Source organism: Vicugna pacos, chromosome 1 (genome assembly GCF_048564905.1).
Source record: "Vicugna pacos chromosome 1, VicPac4, whole genome shotgun sequence".
Lineage (NCBI taxonomy): Eukaryota > Metazoa > Chordata > Mammalia > Artiodactyla > Camelidae > Vicugna > Vicugna pacos.
In genome coordinates this window covers 111,552,484-111,566,985 of record NC_132987.1, presented here as the reverse complement: position 1 = coordinate 111,566,985, position 14,502 = coordinate 111,552,484, and the positions used below count along the sequence as shown (strand labels likewise).

At 38.2% G+C, this 14,502-nt stretch overlaps 1 protein-coding gene across 1 annotated transcript; it reads left to right on the top strand.

The window, feature by feature from the left end:
- Nucleotides 1–384: 384 nt before the first annotated feature.
- CLDN17 (claudin 17) lies at nt 385–1,511 on the top strand. The gene has a single exon (XM_006209794.3). The coding sequence runs from the start codon at nt 614–616 to the stop codon at nt 1,289–1,291; it is 678 nt and encodes a 225-aa protein (XP_006209856.1). The 5' UTR covers nt 385–613; the 3' UTR covers nt 1,292–1,511.
- Nucleotides 1,512–14,502: the final 12,991 nt, after the last annotated feature.

Genomic DNA, 14,502 nt, shown 5'->3' with positions numbered 1-14,502 from the left:
CAAACATTTCTCTCTATCCAGAAGCCTTTACTGAAACCAGAATTTATTAACCATATTCAAGAAAAGTAGCTTAGACTAGAAGAAAATTATAGATCATCCAAAGTCCACAATGTTTCTCAGTTGCTCTCCAAAGAACTGGCAAGATTTTGGTGTTGTCTTCAGTTGTGGCTCAACACATATATTTATACTTTTATATCAGAGTGATTTTTAGACAGGAAGGTTTCAGCTCTGTAATTAGCAATCCACAATGGAAGCTCTGACACATAATTACAGCATTGCTAAGGCAATAATAATAATATGAGAAATACTAACACTGAATGTAGTATTTCTTGACACACCTCTGGCTACCTTTTTATTGGCTGGGAAACAATTATATATGCCTACTACATAATCCATTCAGAAATGAATGCGTGTGTACAAAGACAGAATGCATTTACGATGGGTACTTCTAGTTAGGCCAAGTTCAGTCACTGCTGCTGGTCTGGACTAAAACGTTATGGGCAGTAACAGTGGAGAACACCATCAGAGACTGCCGTAGACGCACAGAGGCCTCCACGTTCTGGATGGTGAGCAGCTTCGACCGCAGGTTGGATCGGGCTTCAGAGTAAAGGTGATGGCATTTTATCCGCTGCAAATCACTGGACTGGTCCTTGGGTTCCTCGGCATGGTTGGGACTCTTGCCACAACTCTTCTGCCTCAGTGGAGAATATCCGCTTTTATTGGCAGCAACATTATTGTCTTTGAAAGGCTCTGGGAAGGGCTCTGGATGAACTGCATCCGACAAGCCAAGGTCAGGTTGCAGTGCAAGTTCTATAGTTCTTTGCTGGCTCTCCCACCTGCCCTGGAGGCAGCCCGGGCCCTCATGTGTGTGGCGGTGGCTCTCTCTCTGATTGCTCTGATTATTGGCATCTGTGGCATGAAGAAGATTCAGTGCACAGGCTCGAACGAGAGGGCCAAAGCATATCTTCTGGGGACTTCTGGAGTCCTCTTTATCCTGACGGGCATCTTTGTTCTGATTCCGGTGTGCTGGACAGCCAACATCATCATCAGAGATTTCTACAACCCAGCCGTGCACGTAGGTCAGAAACGAGAGCTGGGAGCAGCACTTTTCCTCGGCTGGGCCAGTACTGCTGTCCTCTTCATCGGAGGGGGTCTGCTCTGTGGGTACTGCTGTTGCAACAGAAAGAAGCAAGGGCACAGGCATCCAGCCCCTGGGCGTTGTGTGTCACACACAGATAAGCCACCACGGAATGTGACAGTGCTTAACAGGGCCTCCACCAGTTACGTCTAATACCTGCTTTCGGCTTAAAGTGTGGATTATGATCAGTGTGTTTTATAGAATCCTGCCAGAAACTGTAAGTAAGCCAAGCAGGAGAACTTGCTTGATGACTGCTTTCAAACTGAGATGAAATGTTTGAAGGACATACAGATTGTAGTCACCTGTGGTAGGAATAGACATGACTTGGGACATTCTGACCTCATGTGCATTAAATGCATTTACTATTACTGGACTCAAATAATCCTCTTTCCAATTTGTGCAGTCTAAAATCAAGTATAACCATAATCCTTAGTAAAATGGTAGACTAATCTTTTCTCACAATCATATATTATCTGTTAAGAAATCCAGATTCTATTGCAGTTGATAATCTACAGCAATAAAACATATTCTAAAGCATAACCTGTTATTTTTTTCTCCAAATTATTTTTATGCTTACATGGTGACAGCTAAAATGATGACTTTTTTCTTTTTTAAACAACTAATCTGAAAAATAATAGACATCAAATAAGAATTTTCAATTGAATTTATCAAAATATGGAAGTGCTCATTCAATGCAGAGATTTGTTACTCCTTTAGGAAACACACATGCACAGGAAAGTAAACACTCAGGGAGAAGGAAGCTCTCATTTCTGTTAGGATCTTTAAAAAGGTAATTTTAAAGCAGCTAAGTTATGTAGTTAAACTTGTGTGGAATTATATATTCAAAGGAAAATGATTTATAAATGAAAAACTATGCTTTCATAACCTATGATGTGCATTACAAGCAAACAGAAGTACCTTTCTTGATAAGACTCATCAATAGAAGGCTGTGACGTGCAATTCTCATCAAGAGGAAACACAGTTCTCATTAGAGAATCAGGATTTGGGTGTTGAAGGAAATGGTTTCTGTTCCCTGTTTTATTTAGTCATTATACAGGTCTACTCACGTTACGTAAAAAAGAATCCAGGTTATGATTCAGGTAATTAGTCAGGCCAAAATAAGCCCTCCTTTTTATTCTCTAATAAAAAACAGGCATGGCTAAGACATAGTGTTTTGGTTGAATTATATGCATTATTTTCTCAATTCTTTACTTCCCATGTATTTAACATCACATTTAACATGCCAATTTTGGGTTAAAAGTGTGTGGGATGGGTGAGTGTGGGTATACAAGTGTTCATGGGACAAGACAGCTCATATGGGATGCTTCTGAATATCTCCAAAGTCCTGTGAACCGATATTCAATTTTAACTCTTCAAGTATTGTGTTTATTTTGTAATAAAAATGTATTTCATTCACAGTATATAACTATAGTGAACAAATTAGGTTTGCTCACCAAATATTTCTTTTATATCCACACTTACAAAATAATAAAATATAAAATAATAAAATAAAGTACCTAACATATTTCAATATTTTCAATTTCATTTTCAAATTGACCATGGGGTCAATTTGAGAATGAATTTGTCCTCAAAAGATCATCTAATAACTCAGAAACATTAAATTAGTGATAACTCGAGGCTGGATGTTCATGTCAAACCCTCACTTCATTCTGCAGACCACCAGCAAGACTTCAATAAGTCAAACCCTTGATAATATAAAGCCATATTTGAAAAATTGATAGCCCATTAATGATATAGACCATGTAAGTATGAATATTTTCAAATAATAGCAAAATTAGAATAATAATAGTAAAAATTAGAAAAACAATAATTAGATTTTCCTAAGATTGTTTTTTTCTTCAGATTTAATTCAGAAAGGCTAAAATATTGGGTGTGTTGAAAAAGAGTCATTTATCTTATGCAGGCAAATAAATAAGACATCAAGACAAGCAAGATATATGCTTAAGGGCTGTCATGGAATCATTTGTCTTGCCCTTTGGCTCACCAGAAGAAGTAATTAGCCTTGCAGGATGAGTTCCAGAATCTAAATGAGGCATGTTATCCTGCTAGCCAGAGAAGCAAAGAGTAAAATAGTATAACTCATGGTAGAATCATAAACTTACTGGAGATACCATTAGCTACTGAATACGGGGCAAAGTTTTAGAGACAAAAAATTCTTTTCCTTGCCCTTCCATTAATCAAGTTGTACTTTTGGGGAAAAAAAAATTCTAAAAAAAGCCCTCTCCCTGCTGCGATATTTTTTCCTACTACACCAAAAAATTAATAATTTTCAATGAATTTCAAGGCACACTATGGATATAAATCTCATACCACAAATATATTCAACACATACCAGGTACTGAAAAGCATCTTTTTTTTTTCTCCAAAATGCAATTTAAATTCAACTTTGTGGGTATTTTCCCACATATCACACAGTTCTTGGGATCTTCTGCAGGGATAAGCAGTGATTGGGAGGTGGATTCGGAGGATCAGTCCATGACCATCAGTCCACACAGGCTCCTGAGAAGGTGTCTGTTGTACCTGTGCACGTGGTCCCTTTAGGCATTTCTGTCTTGTAAACTCTCCCTTATGCTTGGCAGTCTTTTTTTGTGGTTGTCTTGTTCTTGGCTGTTTGGATCATTGGCTGTTCGCAACGCTGGATGCATATTAGAACTGCTGGGGGAACTTTGAAAGCTACCAATGCAGCCAGTGTTCAAATGATCTATGCCACCATTTCCTAGAGTCAGGGAAGGAACCTGACCTCCTGGCTTGGTTACCAGCTGGCTACAAGCACTGGTGAAACAAACTGTGCCTTCTCCCACACAATCTTTTTTTTTCTTAAATATTGCTTCCAGAAATCTTCTCCACTGTCAAATTTTTACACAGTTTCATAGACACTTAGCTTTCAAGAAACAAAAAAATGCATAAATAAAGACTAAAACTTTTCTAAGCTATTTTATTTTTATTTTTGCTATCTACTCCACTGAGCCTGTGAAATGCATCGCTAACTCCCTTCCAGAATGGAGACCAGGAAGATCGGGGATGGGGGAGGGGTGGATATAATATTATCCAGCCACACATGGTTAAAAATGTTTTAAAAGCCTAACACTTTGTAGGTTATAAATTTAATTAAATGCACACTAATGATTGTTTCTTTTGCAGAAAGATCTTGACATACTTGAAAACATTCTGTTGGGTTCACTTGTTCTCCACAACTACCACATAATGTAGACAGTGTAGAGATTATTATTAATATATTTTAACTAAGAGAACTGAAACTTATAAGTTATATGGCTTGGCCAAAGTGAGATAGCTAACATTGAGAAATCGGGAAGTCAACCATAGTACTAAGTAAAGATTTTATGAATACTTAAGGAATGATAAAGAAACTATATACATCAGTATAACAGTCTGAGATTTTCACTAATATGGAGTGCCTCCTCCCACAGGGAAGAGAAGAAACAATAGAACTCAGAAATTTAAAGACAATTGTTAATTTTTTAGTCTGAAAAGACTAAATTCTGAGGAGATAGAGGGCAAAGAATAAAATGGCTCAGTCAGAATCAAGTTTTTCTGAATCTTAAGACTATAGAATGATTTCTTTGGATGAAGGTAAAATAAAAGGAGCAGAGATAAAAGAGTTTAAATTTCAGTGTGTCCCTGGGAAGAACCCTATGGCCCCTCCCTAGTCCAGTTCTTGGAGAAGGGAACAAAGGGAAATGATAAACTCTTTGATGGGTTTCTGAATTTAAGTACAGAAACTATCTCTGTCCTGACCCAGGTGGAGCCAAGGATGTTGACAGTTTTCCTTCTGCCCTCACAGAGCTGAGAGAGGAGGAACATCTCTGTGATGTGTTTAGTCTAACAAACCAAGAGATAATCTAGCCAATTTTTCCACAGCTAGAACACTGGGAGGACACGAGTATCTCCTACTCTCCTGAGAGAGGAACAGAGCAGTCCAAAAGTCCTGGTTGTTGGGACAAAATGAGAACAGAGTGAGAACATGCATGGATGGCCACGTGGGGCTGTCCATGGCTTGTTTGTCTCCAGATCCATTCCTTGACCTTCCTCTGCTCTAACCTGTATCCTAAGGAGGTTGATCCCGGCAGGTGGTGCAGTGGTGTGCCAAGAGTGGGTGGTGGCAGTAGTCCTCACCAGGACAAGCAATAAGAGGTGCCTCTATCTGTAGAGAATTTAAAAGTAATAATAAAACCACCTTAATCAGACCTATTATTTCTTATCTTTACATGATGGACTTACTAAACAATGTCAGTGATAAAGTACTCTTACTCAAAAATTAAAAAAAAGTTTTGATCTAAGTCCTGAAAATCACTGTAGTTGCTGTCACTGTAAATGATAGATAGATAGATGATAGATAGATAGATAGATAGATAGATAGATAGATAGATAAAGGGATGAACTGTGTCGCCTGCCAAAATTCATATACTAACGTCCTACCTCTAGTATCTCAGAATATGACCATATTTGGAGATAGAGTCTTTAACGAGGTGATTAAGGTAAAATAAAGACATTAAGGTGGGACCTTAATTCAATGACTGGTGTACTTAAAAGAAGAGGGCATTTGGACACAGACAGGAGCAGAGGGAAGACTATATGAGACCCAGGGACAGGACAGCTATCTACAAACCACAAAGCCTTCCTTTAAGGCCCTCAGAAAGAACCAACTCTACCAACACCTCAATCTTGGACGTCTAGCCTCCAGAACTATGAGAAAATAAGTTCATGCTGTTTTAACCTACAAGTACGTGGTTGTTTGTAACAGCAGCCCTAGCACAAAGTAGTTATAGACAGCCAGATAATAGATAAGATAGAAGACATTAGAAAGATTAGATCGATCGATCGATAGATAGATAGATAGATGATAGATAGATAAACTACAGTGAGGTTTGACACATGGCTACATGCATTTGTTTCAAGAGACAGTTTTTCCTTATATTACAAAAACAGTTTTATTGTTTTAATTTTTTAACACAAATAAAAACTCCCAGTCACTGTGAAATGACAGAATTAAAGTAACTCAAGTTCTGTTCTTCTGTCTTGATAGCGTTTATGCTGCAGGAATTGGGGTGCGCACTGTGTATACATCAGCGAGCTCCAATGAGCCTGGCCTGTTATGAACTGACTGGAGTTTCTTTAGAGTAATGTCTATAAAGAATAGAGTGGTTATTAAAGGATAAATAATACAAATGTGTTAACCTGAAGCTTACAACTGGAAACGGTTTCTCCCGTACAGGAGAAATGTAAGAAAAATTGATTTGTATCTGGAAGTGAGATACACCAGATAGACCCTTGAGGCTATCTTTCCCCGAGTTCCATGTTCAGGGCCGCCTGCTAGACTTGGCCAATAGGAGGCGCAGGTAGGAGATGGGAGGGTAGTATTGCTCTGCCCCTTTTCTCTTTGGGCAGATGCCTCCAGTGGTGACTATGTCTTCTTCCCAGGTCACCTTAGATCCAGCTTCTGCTAAGTGCACCTCAGCTCTTGGGTCTAAAAATTATTACTTTTCTTTTAATTTCCTCATCGTCAGGAAAACAGCAGCTTTCTACTGTTATTAGTGTCTAGGAGGCTTTGTGGTCCTCTCCCTGGTTCTCAAATCTCCCCCTAATCTGCCTAACAAGTCACTTTATTAAATTCCACTAATTTGAATAGTTAGAATGATACTGCTTTTTCTGGTTGGACCTGAGAGAGACAACAACTGAAAATCATTTTGAAATAGGGCATCTCAGCAGAATCCAAGGTTAACACATGGTAATCTTAAGTATCAGATCAATAACTTGACATTATATGATTTTGGCTCCATAGGACTCAGATACAACCCTGGGAAAATGAAGGACTCTCACTTAATAAGATTAAGTTTGTATTCCTTGGGGGGTTGAAACCAAAACTTAAGTTCAGTTTCTAAAAATATCTGCATGGAAAAACACGTGGCACTTAAGAGATGGCAAGTGTTTGCTGAGAGAATGAATTAATAATGAATTAATGAAGGAAGAAAATAAACAAACAGTAATATAAAGTTCCATACCTAGGGGCAATCAAAAGCGCAATTACTAAGTGAGTCTAAAAGAGTGTTGTATTTTTGGTACTCTTAGGATAATTTCCAAGCAAACATTTATTTAATGGACTGCCCATTAAGGAATTATTGCAGACAAAGTAAGACACCAAGAAAATGGCTTTAAAATGGGCAAAATTCCGAATTTAAACTGCAGTTTAGTAAAAACTCAGAATTTGTTGGTATAAACGACTAACAAAATATTCAGAGAGAAGCAGATCATAATTTGGACATGACTATAGCAAAATGATGAAAACTTTTACTACAGTAAAACTGTATCAGACATTTTATCCTGGGTCATCTCCCTGTGGGACAAAGAGTGCTTTTGTCAGTTGAACAAATAACTCTACATGCTTTTAATAACAAGGTTGATTCTGGATGTGGGTTTGGCAGAAATAAATTTGTCAAATAGATTCCGAAAAAAAAATGATAGAATATAATAAAGGACATCTGAAATTATACAAGATAGTTGACAACAAAGGTAAGGCACAACTAGAAAACAGTGCAAGCAAAAATAAGAGTTGTGGGGAGAAAAGGCTATGGTGATTGGAAGGGGAGGGGGAATTTCGACTGGTACATAAGACGGAAATAAAGGAATATTCCACTTCATCAGGAGGAGAAGAATTCTTATAGCTGTCTTGAATTTGTGAAGAAGAGTCTCAGAAGCATTGGAGACACCACAGCTACTTGTAAAGTCCTTTTCCCATCCTCTCCTAGAGCTGCTGATGACTTAGAATCACAGAATTGTAAGGTTGAAAAGGATCATGGAAGGAATTAAGGCCAGAGAGAGGTAAGCCTCTCTAGTTAACTCCTATTCATCTCAATCTAGTGTGACTCAGGGTCACACTACCTTCCATTAGTAATTCTCCAGACTTAAACCTGCTTCCCTCCAGAAAGACCTGCCTCTCAACTTTCTGCTCCCCTTCTCTGGTACCTCGTCTTACTTCTTCTTCCATCACCTACAACTTGACCTCAGACCTGTCTGAGCATGGAGCTTCCATTCATATTGCACCCCTTGAAACATCTGTTTTGACTGTTCTAAAAGAGTTGGACTCCTAAAGATTGATAAAGACTTGCTGCAATAATCGTGTCACTTTTTTCAAATTTTTTTCTGATTTAATTTTTCTTTAGGGTTTTTAAAGATTCATGGCTTCTGTATTCCTTCACTAGATCTCATATATACCTACTTCCTTTGAGAATTCATTCATTCTTGATTTTTCAACTTCCAGTAAATGGGAAATGCCTTAGTAGAAAGAGCGCTGGACCGGAAGATCTGAGTTTATAACCTAGCTGTTCCATTCAAATTGAGTGTCATTTCTCTCATCTACAAAATGTGGACAGATAATAAACACTTTTTAATATGAATTATATGCTTATAAATAGACTAAAGACATATAAATATATAGATATGTAAATATTCTTTTTATTTTTCTTATACAGGTTAAAAAAAACTGATGCTAAAAGCAGTTACATAACTTTCCAAGGACACAAGGTTATTGCTCCTCCCTGCCCCCCACATCAGTGCATCTTGAAAGAGTATGCTTTATTCCATGTGGTGCCCTTCCCCGCCATCCATATAAGCAAGATAATAACCACCCTCTCTACCTGGAAGGGCTACTGAGAGGAGAAAATTGGATAGTGCCTATGAAAGCATTTTAATCATAAATCATTATGTAAATATAATACATAATTATTGTTATTATCACCCAGCAGACCAAGACTTAAGCTCTTTATGGTTCACATGCTTTCTCTGTACAGAAAGTAATTCACTTGTCTGTCTTGTTGGCCTCAAACTTAGGCAAAAGTAATATTCATTATGGTTTCCTAAGCTTCATGTTTCACCAATTTTCTTTTACCTTTGTAAGTGCCACAATTTATTTTGTCCCTGAAAACATTGATGAATGCTACATTCTGGTTTAACTCCTGTTGTCCTGGAGTTATAATTAATAGCAATCTCTTTTTCTCTCAAAACTCTCAGTTTGAATAATAAATGATATGGTCACCTGAGATCTCTCAGGTGTCTCCTGCTATGGTCTCTATCTCCCCCACTCTTGCTCATTGTGTTCTAAAGCCCTGTCCCTTCCCCATTTACACTCATTAGTGTTAATCTGACTGCTATTTGCTCAGTTTATGGAGATAGTTCTTTTGTCCCTCTGCTCATCTCTCAAATCCCTCCCAGATTCTGTATGTATTTCCTACACACAGAAACACAGACTCTCACCTCCAACTATTGCTGTTATTGTATGGCTTTCTGCATTATAGCTCACAGGCATCCACATTTCTAATCCTAAACTCTACTGTCTACTTTTAATTAGCCCTTATCTTCTTTCCTTTTCTCAGTTTTCTTTTTTTATAACTATGAATAAATACTTAGAATGCATGCAACTGGGTTCAACCTGTAACATATGTCATCAATACACATATGTTTTCTCCAAACCCAGAACACACTCTCCATTACTTCTATAATCCATGTCCCTCCATATCCCTGTCCTCCAGCTCTGTTTTGGTAGATTGCAAGTGATGACTAATCATTTTCAGTTTGTTCTATTACGAGATGGAGATTACTTTTCCAGCCCCACACTTAGGGCTGACCTCATGACTTGCTCTCACCAAGACTGCAAACGAAGTAACATGAAACAAGGTCTGAGTTTACAGCTTATGAATCTTTCAGCTTTCAGTCTTGCCCTCTTGGAATGCTCTTACCATGTTAATTAGTCCAGACCACCCTGATGAAGGATGAGAGACCAGGTAGAGAGAAAAGTCCAGCCTTCTGAACCATTCCAGTAATTCCAGCAATCCCAACTAAGGTCTCTGATAAAGGAGCAAGCCTCACGAAGCCATGCGGAGCAGAGCCTGGCTGAACCCAGCCCAAATCTCTGCTTCATGTAATTGTGAGCAAGTAAGTGATATTTGAAAGTCTCACTTCATTTCATTCACTCTTTTAATATGACCATCGACATATCAAACATGTTTTGTTTTCTATTTCTTTGCATCTACAGGAATATTTTTGAAATGTTTAAGGTTTTTTAAGTGCTTTGCTTAAAGGATCTTACATAATTTTTAATCTAACCACTCAAGGTAGGTGTTGACATCTTTACTTTCCGGATAAGCACATCCATCATCAAGGAAATTAAGCAACTTTAAAAAATTGCCAATCCATAAATAATTAGATCAAAATTTAGATGATTCATTTTATTATTTCAATAATGTATGCAATAAATATTTTTCATTAGATCCAATAAAGACTATAAGTTCTCCTGTACCATAGAGAAGTCACTCCAACAAAACTCAGAAACAAATCAAAGAAACAAAGAAATGAAATGCAATCTGTGATAACTTCCATTTGAAAAACAAGATGCTCTGGACTTGAAGAAGAGCGGGATAATGTGAATTAAGGGTGTGCATAAGAGGAGAGTGCTTTCAGAGGAGACAGAAATTGAGGCAGACCTTGGAGAAGCATGGGATTCCCAGGGGTGAAAATGAGTGAAAGAAATCTTGAAAAGATGTCAAAGTGGAGCCATAAATATGGAAACACCCTAGGTATGTTCAGGGAAATGTGAATCAGAACACAGGCATACATGATAGGGAGCAATCTGAGTTATATTTGGAAAAGTTAAGTGTTCAGTATAAGGAAGACCTTGAAAACTAGAATGTAGAGTTCTTTATTTGTAATCTGTCAAAGGATTTGCACAACAGAGTCATATTATCACAAGTGTTCTTAGAAAGCTTTCTCTGTCTCATTTTCATGGACTTTATGCCTGCCTCATTAATTAGTATCTTGGTCAAAGCCATCAATACATTGACAAGTACTTAATGACTTGACTCTCCCAGCACTCTTACTTGAGGATGGCAGATTGTGGGATTTCTTAACTTCCACAATTGCCTGAGCCAATTTTTTATAATAAATACATATAATATATATGATGCATACATACATATATATGAGAGATATCCCAGTGGTCTTGTTTTATGGAGAACCCTAGCTAACAAGGCAGTCTTCTTATTTTCAGAGAACATTCTCCACAACGCCTGCAACATGGACTTGGGACATGTGAGACAATTAGACCACAGTAGATCTGGAAACTACCAGACAGATCTTCATCTCTGAAATGTAGATTGATAGGATGTGCCTGCCCTTAAAGGAATTTCAACCCTCAGTGGGCTAATGAGGAAGTATTTTGGGAAATGATGGAATAAATCTGCCCTCTAAGTTTCTGAAACCTCACTGTCTGCTGAACTTTTCCTAAAATGACAGCATCAGAAACACCTAAGATACTTGTTAAACATGGACATTCCTGCAGAGCCCACCTCTGATGTACTTAGTCAGATTGTATGTGATGGAGCTCGGGATCTTCTGTCTTACACACACCCCAGAGTCATCTTTCCTACACACCTTAGAGTTTAAGAAAGCAACAGCAAGCCTGTGTTCTCCCTCACACTGCAATTACCTGAGAGCACAGGGAGTGGGTCTTTGTGGGTGCTGTCAAAGGTGTTAGTCTGATTAACCATCCTCTCTGAATTTCAGGAGTTCCTTTGAACCAGCCTTGGTCTTGCTTCCCCTCACTCTTAGTGGATTTGCTTCTGAATTTTAGTATTTGGAGTGCAAAACGGCACTCCACATATCCTCAGAAACCACTTATGGCAGCTGGTAGAGCAACTTTAAATGGATGTTTTTAGATCTCTGCCCATAAAGACTGCTATTGCATCACTGCTGCTGGAGTTATTATAGCTTAAACAGGAGTCTGATTTAGAGGAGTGGTTTAAACGAGCAGGGCTTTGGGAAGGGAACCATGGCAATTACCCCCGGATTAGGCTTGAGCAGACCTGGATCCTTGAGTCCAGGCTGGTTTGGTGGAGCCTTGCCTACCACAGAGCTATGAGTGTGACTGCATTTTGGCAGCCAGTATGAATCTGTTTTTATTAAGAACTACTGGGACCTACAGATAAAAAATTATCTTCCTTTATCACATCAACCCCTTAAGCTCAACACCGACACTCATCACACGTATATACAAACACACCCAGCATCATACATTACTGCAAGACATGTTTATTTACTTAAAGGAACAACTAAGACATGTAACTTAAATACTAAATAAAATTAATTTGGTGAGAATTAAATGTAATTGGAAAGAAATTTCTAGCATATTTTTTTGATGGAGGGAAAGCACATCACCCTCCCCAAGATGTTTGCAAATTTGGAGATTTCATTTTTATTAGACACTTTTAACTCTAGATCTTACATCGGACCCTTGGGGCTGATTCTCTTTCTCTCTTGCTAACTCAGATGTGAACTACAATTCTTTTTCCTTAATCTCTCACCTTCATTTAAATCTCTTACAGAGAAATTTGTATGTAGCAGATTATGCCAAGGGTTTGATAGAGAGGGCTTAGGTAGCAAAAAATGCAAACTCAAACCAATCTTAAAAATTAATTGAGATCAGATAACCCTGATTGCAGAAGCTCTTCAATCACTTGAATAAGCAAAAGTTTCTCACCAACCACTTTTCTTGCCTGCCTCCAATTTTCTACACTCATCTCCACCCAACTCCTCAAATGATCTGTAGTTTTTTAATTCCCAGAATCTCTTCTCACTTCTTGTGAATTTTCCTACAAAGAGAACCTTAAACTCCATTTCTCAGTTTTAGTCTTCACTTTGCAATTATACAAATTTCTTCTATCCTCTCTTTCCAGTCTCAGGGTGGATGGATGGATTGATGGAGATAGGTGATAGGAGAGAGAGAGAGGGATAGAGAAAGAAATAGAGAGATAGGTAGATAGAAAGACGTCTATCTCTTCAAGTTAGTGAATACGTATTTAATAAAGAAGAGTGTGATGTCCTTAATTGGTCACTATTCGTCCATCCATACATCCATTCAACAAATATTTCATTAAGCTTATCTAAGTTACAGGTACTTTCCTAGACCTTGGAGATAACAGCAATGAATAGAATAGTCAAAATCTCTGTTTTTATTGAGCTCACATTCTAATGGAGTTTATGTTCCTGTTAATGCTTCCTCTTGAATATCTTTGGAACCCATCTCCTATTCTTTGAAGCCAAATCTTCACCCTCTTTTTAATTTGATGAATAAAGTAGTCTGCTGATGATTCTGGTTTTTTTTTCTTGATCTTTGTTTTTTCCTGTAGTCTTGATATTTTGCAATTTACTACTGTCATTTTAACCACAACTCTTTTCCAAGACTGAAATCTGATTATGTCTCTACTTTGGGCTATTTACTGGCTTTTCATCCTTTACAGAATTAAGCTCAAGTTCCAGAGCTTGGCCTCCAAGGGTCTCGTGAGTTCACCCTTATAATGTCACCTTGTAGTGTTCTGAAACTCACCCCAAATTTAAAGTCATGCTTATTTCCTTGTAATTCTTGAATTTTGCCTTGATGCCTCATGCTTCCAGCCCTTGTACATGCTCCTCTCTCTGCCATACCCACCTTCCCCCAGTAAGATCTGCCCATCCCTCAACGTTCAACACAAATCTTTCCTCTCTCAGATTCTTTCTGGACTTCCCCAAGATGAGTAGAGAATTTTCAATATTAAGTTCCTGAATGATATAAATGAATTTTTTGTAGCTCTTACTTCACAGCTTTCATGCTGGTCCATTCTATTCCTAGCATAGGCAGATGAATTTTTTTTTTCTGTTTTTTAATTAAAATTTCATTGTGTCAGCCTTCTGACCTACTCTTTCCCACTCCCTGCCTACTTCTCCAATCTCTCCCCTAGTTCTTCTCTTAGCTCGTTACACATAGCTCTGCCTTCCTTGTGATTCTCGAATACACAGAATGCTTTCTCATTTTTATCCTGGTGGTTCTCTCTGTCTGGATGCCCGTTCCGGGCTCATCACAAGTTAGACTCATACTCATCTGTTTATGTCACACCTCAGCTCTTATATGATCAGAAATGTCTCCCAGGATGGCTATTGACACAGGCCTCCTCCCATCACTCTCTGTCCCAGCACCCTGTCTTGTATCCTTCGTAGCACTATCCAGAATATGAATGGATCTGTGATTTAAATGTCTCTGCTGATTTTATGGAATGCAAGCTCACGGAGGATGAGGATTCTGTCTTTTCCAATCCTCTGGCTCTAAAGCCCAGCATGGTACTTGGTAAATTTATTGGCCAAGTTAATAAATAACAATGACCACGTGCTGCTATTTGCTATTTGCTTCTGTCTCTGTGGATATCAGACTGTGGAGATGTGGGAGATGTAAGCTGTATGCCATTCACGTAAGTACCATTAGGAAGCGATCACAGATAATCAAACCATATTTTATTGAATATAAA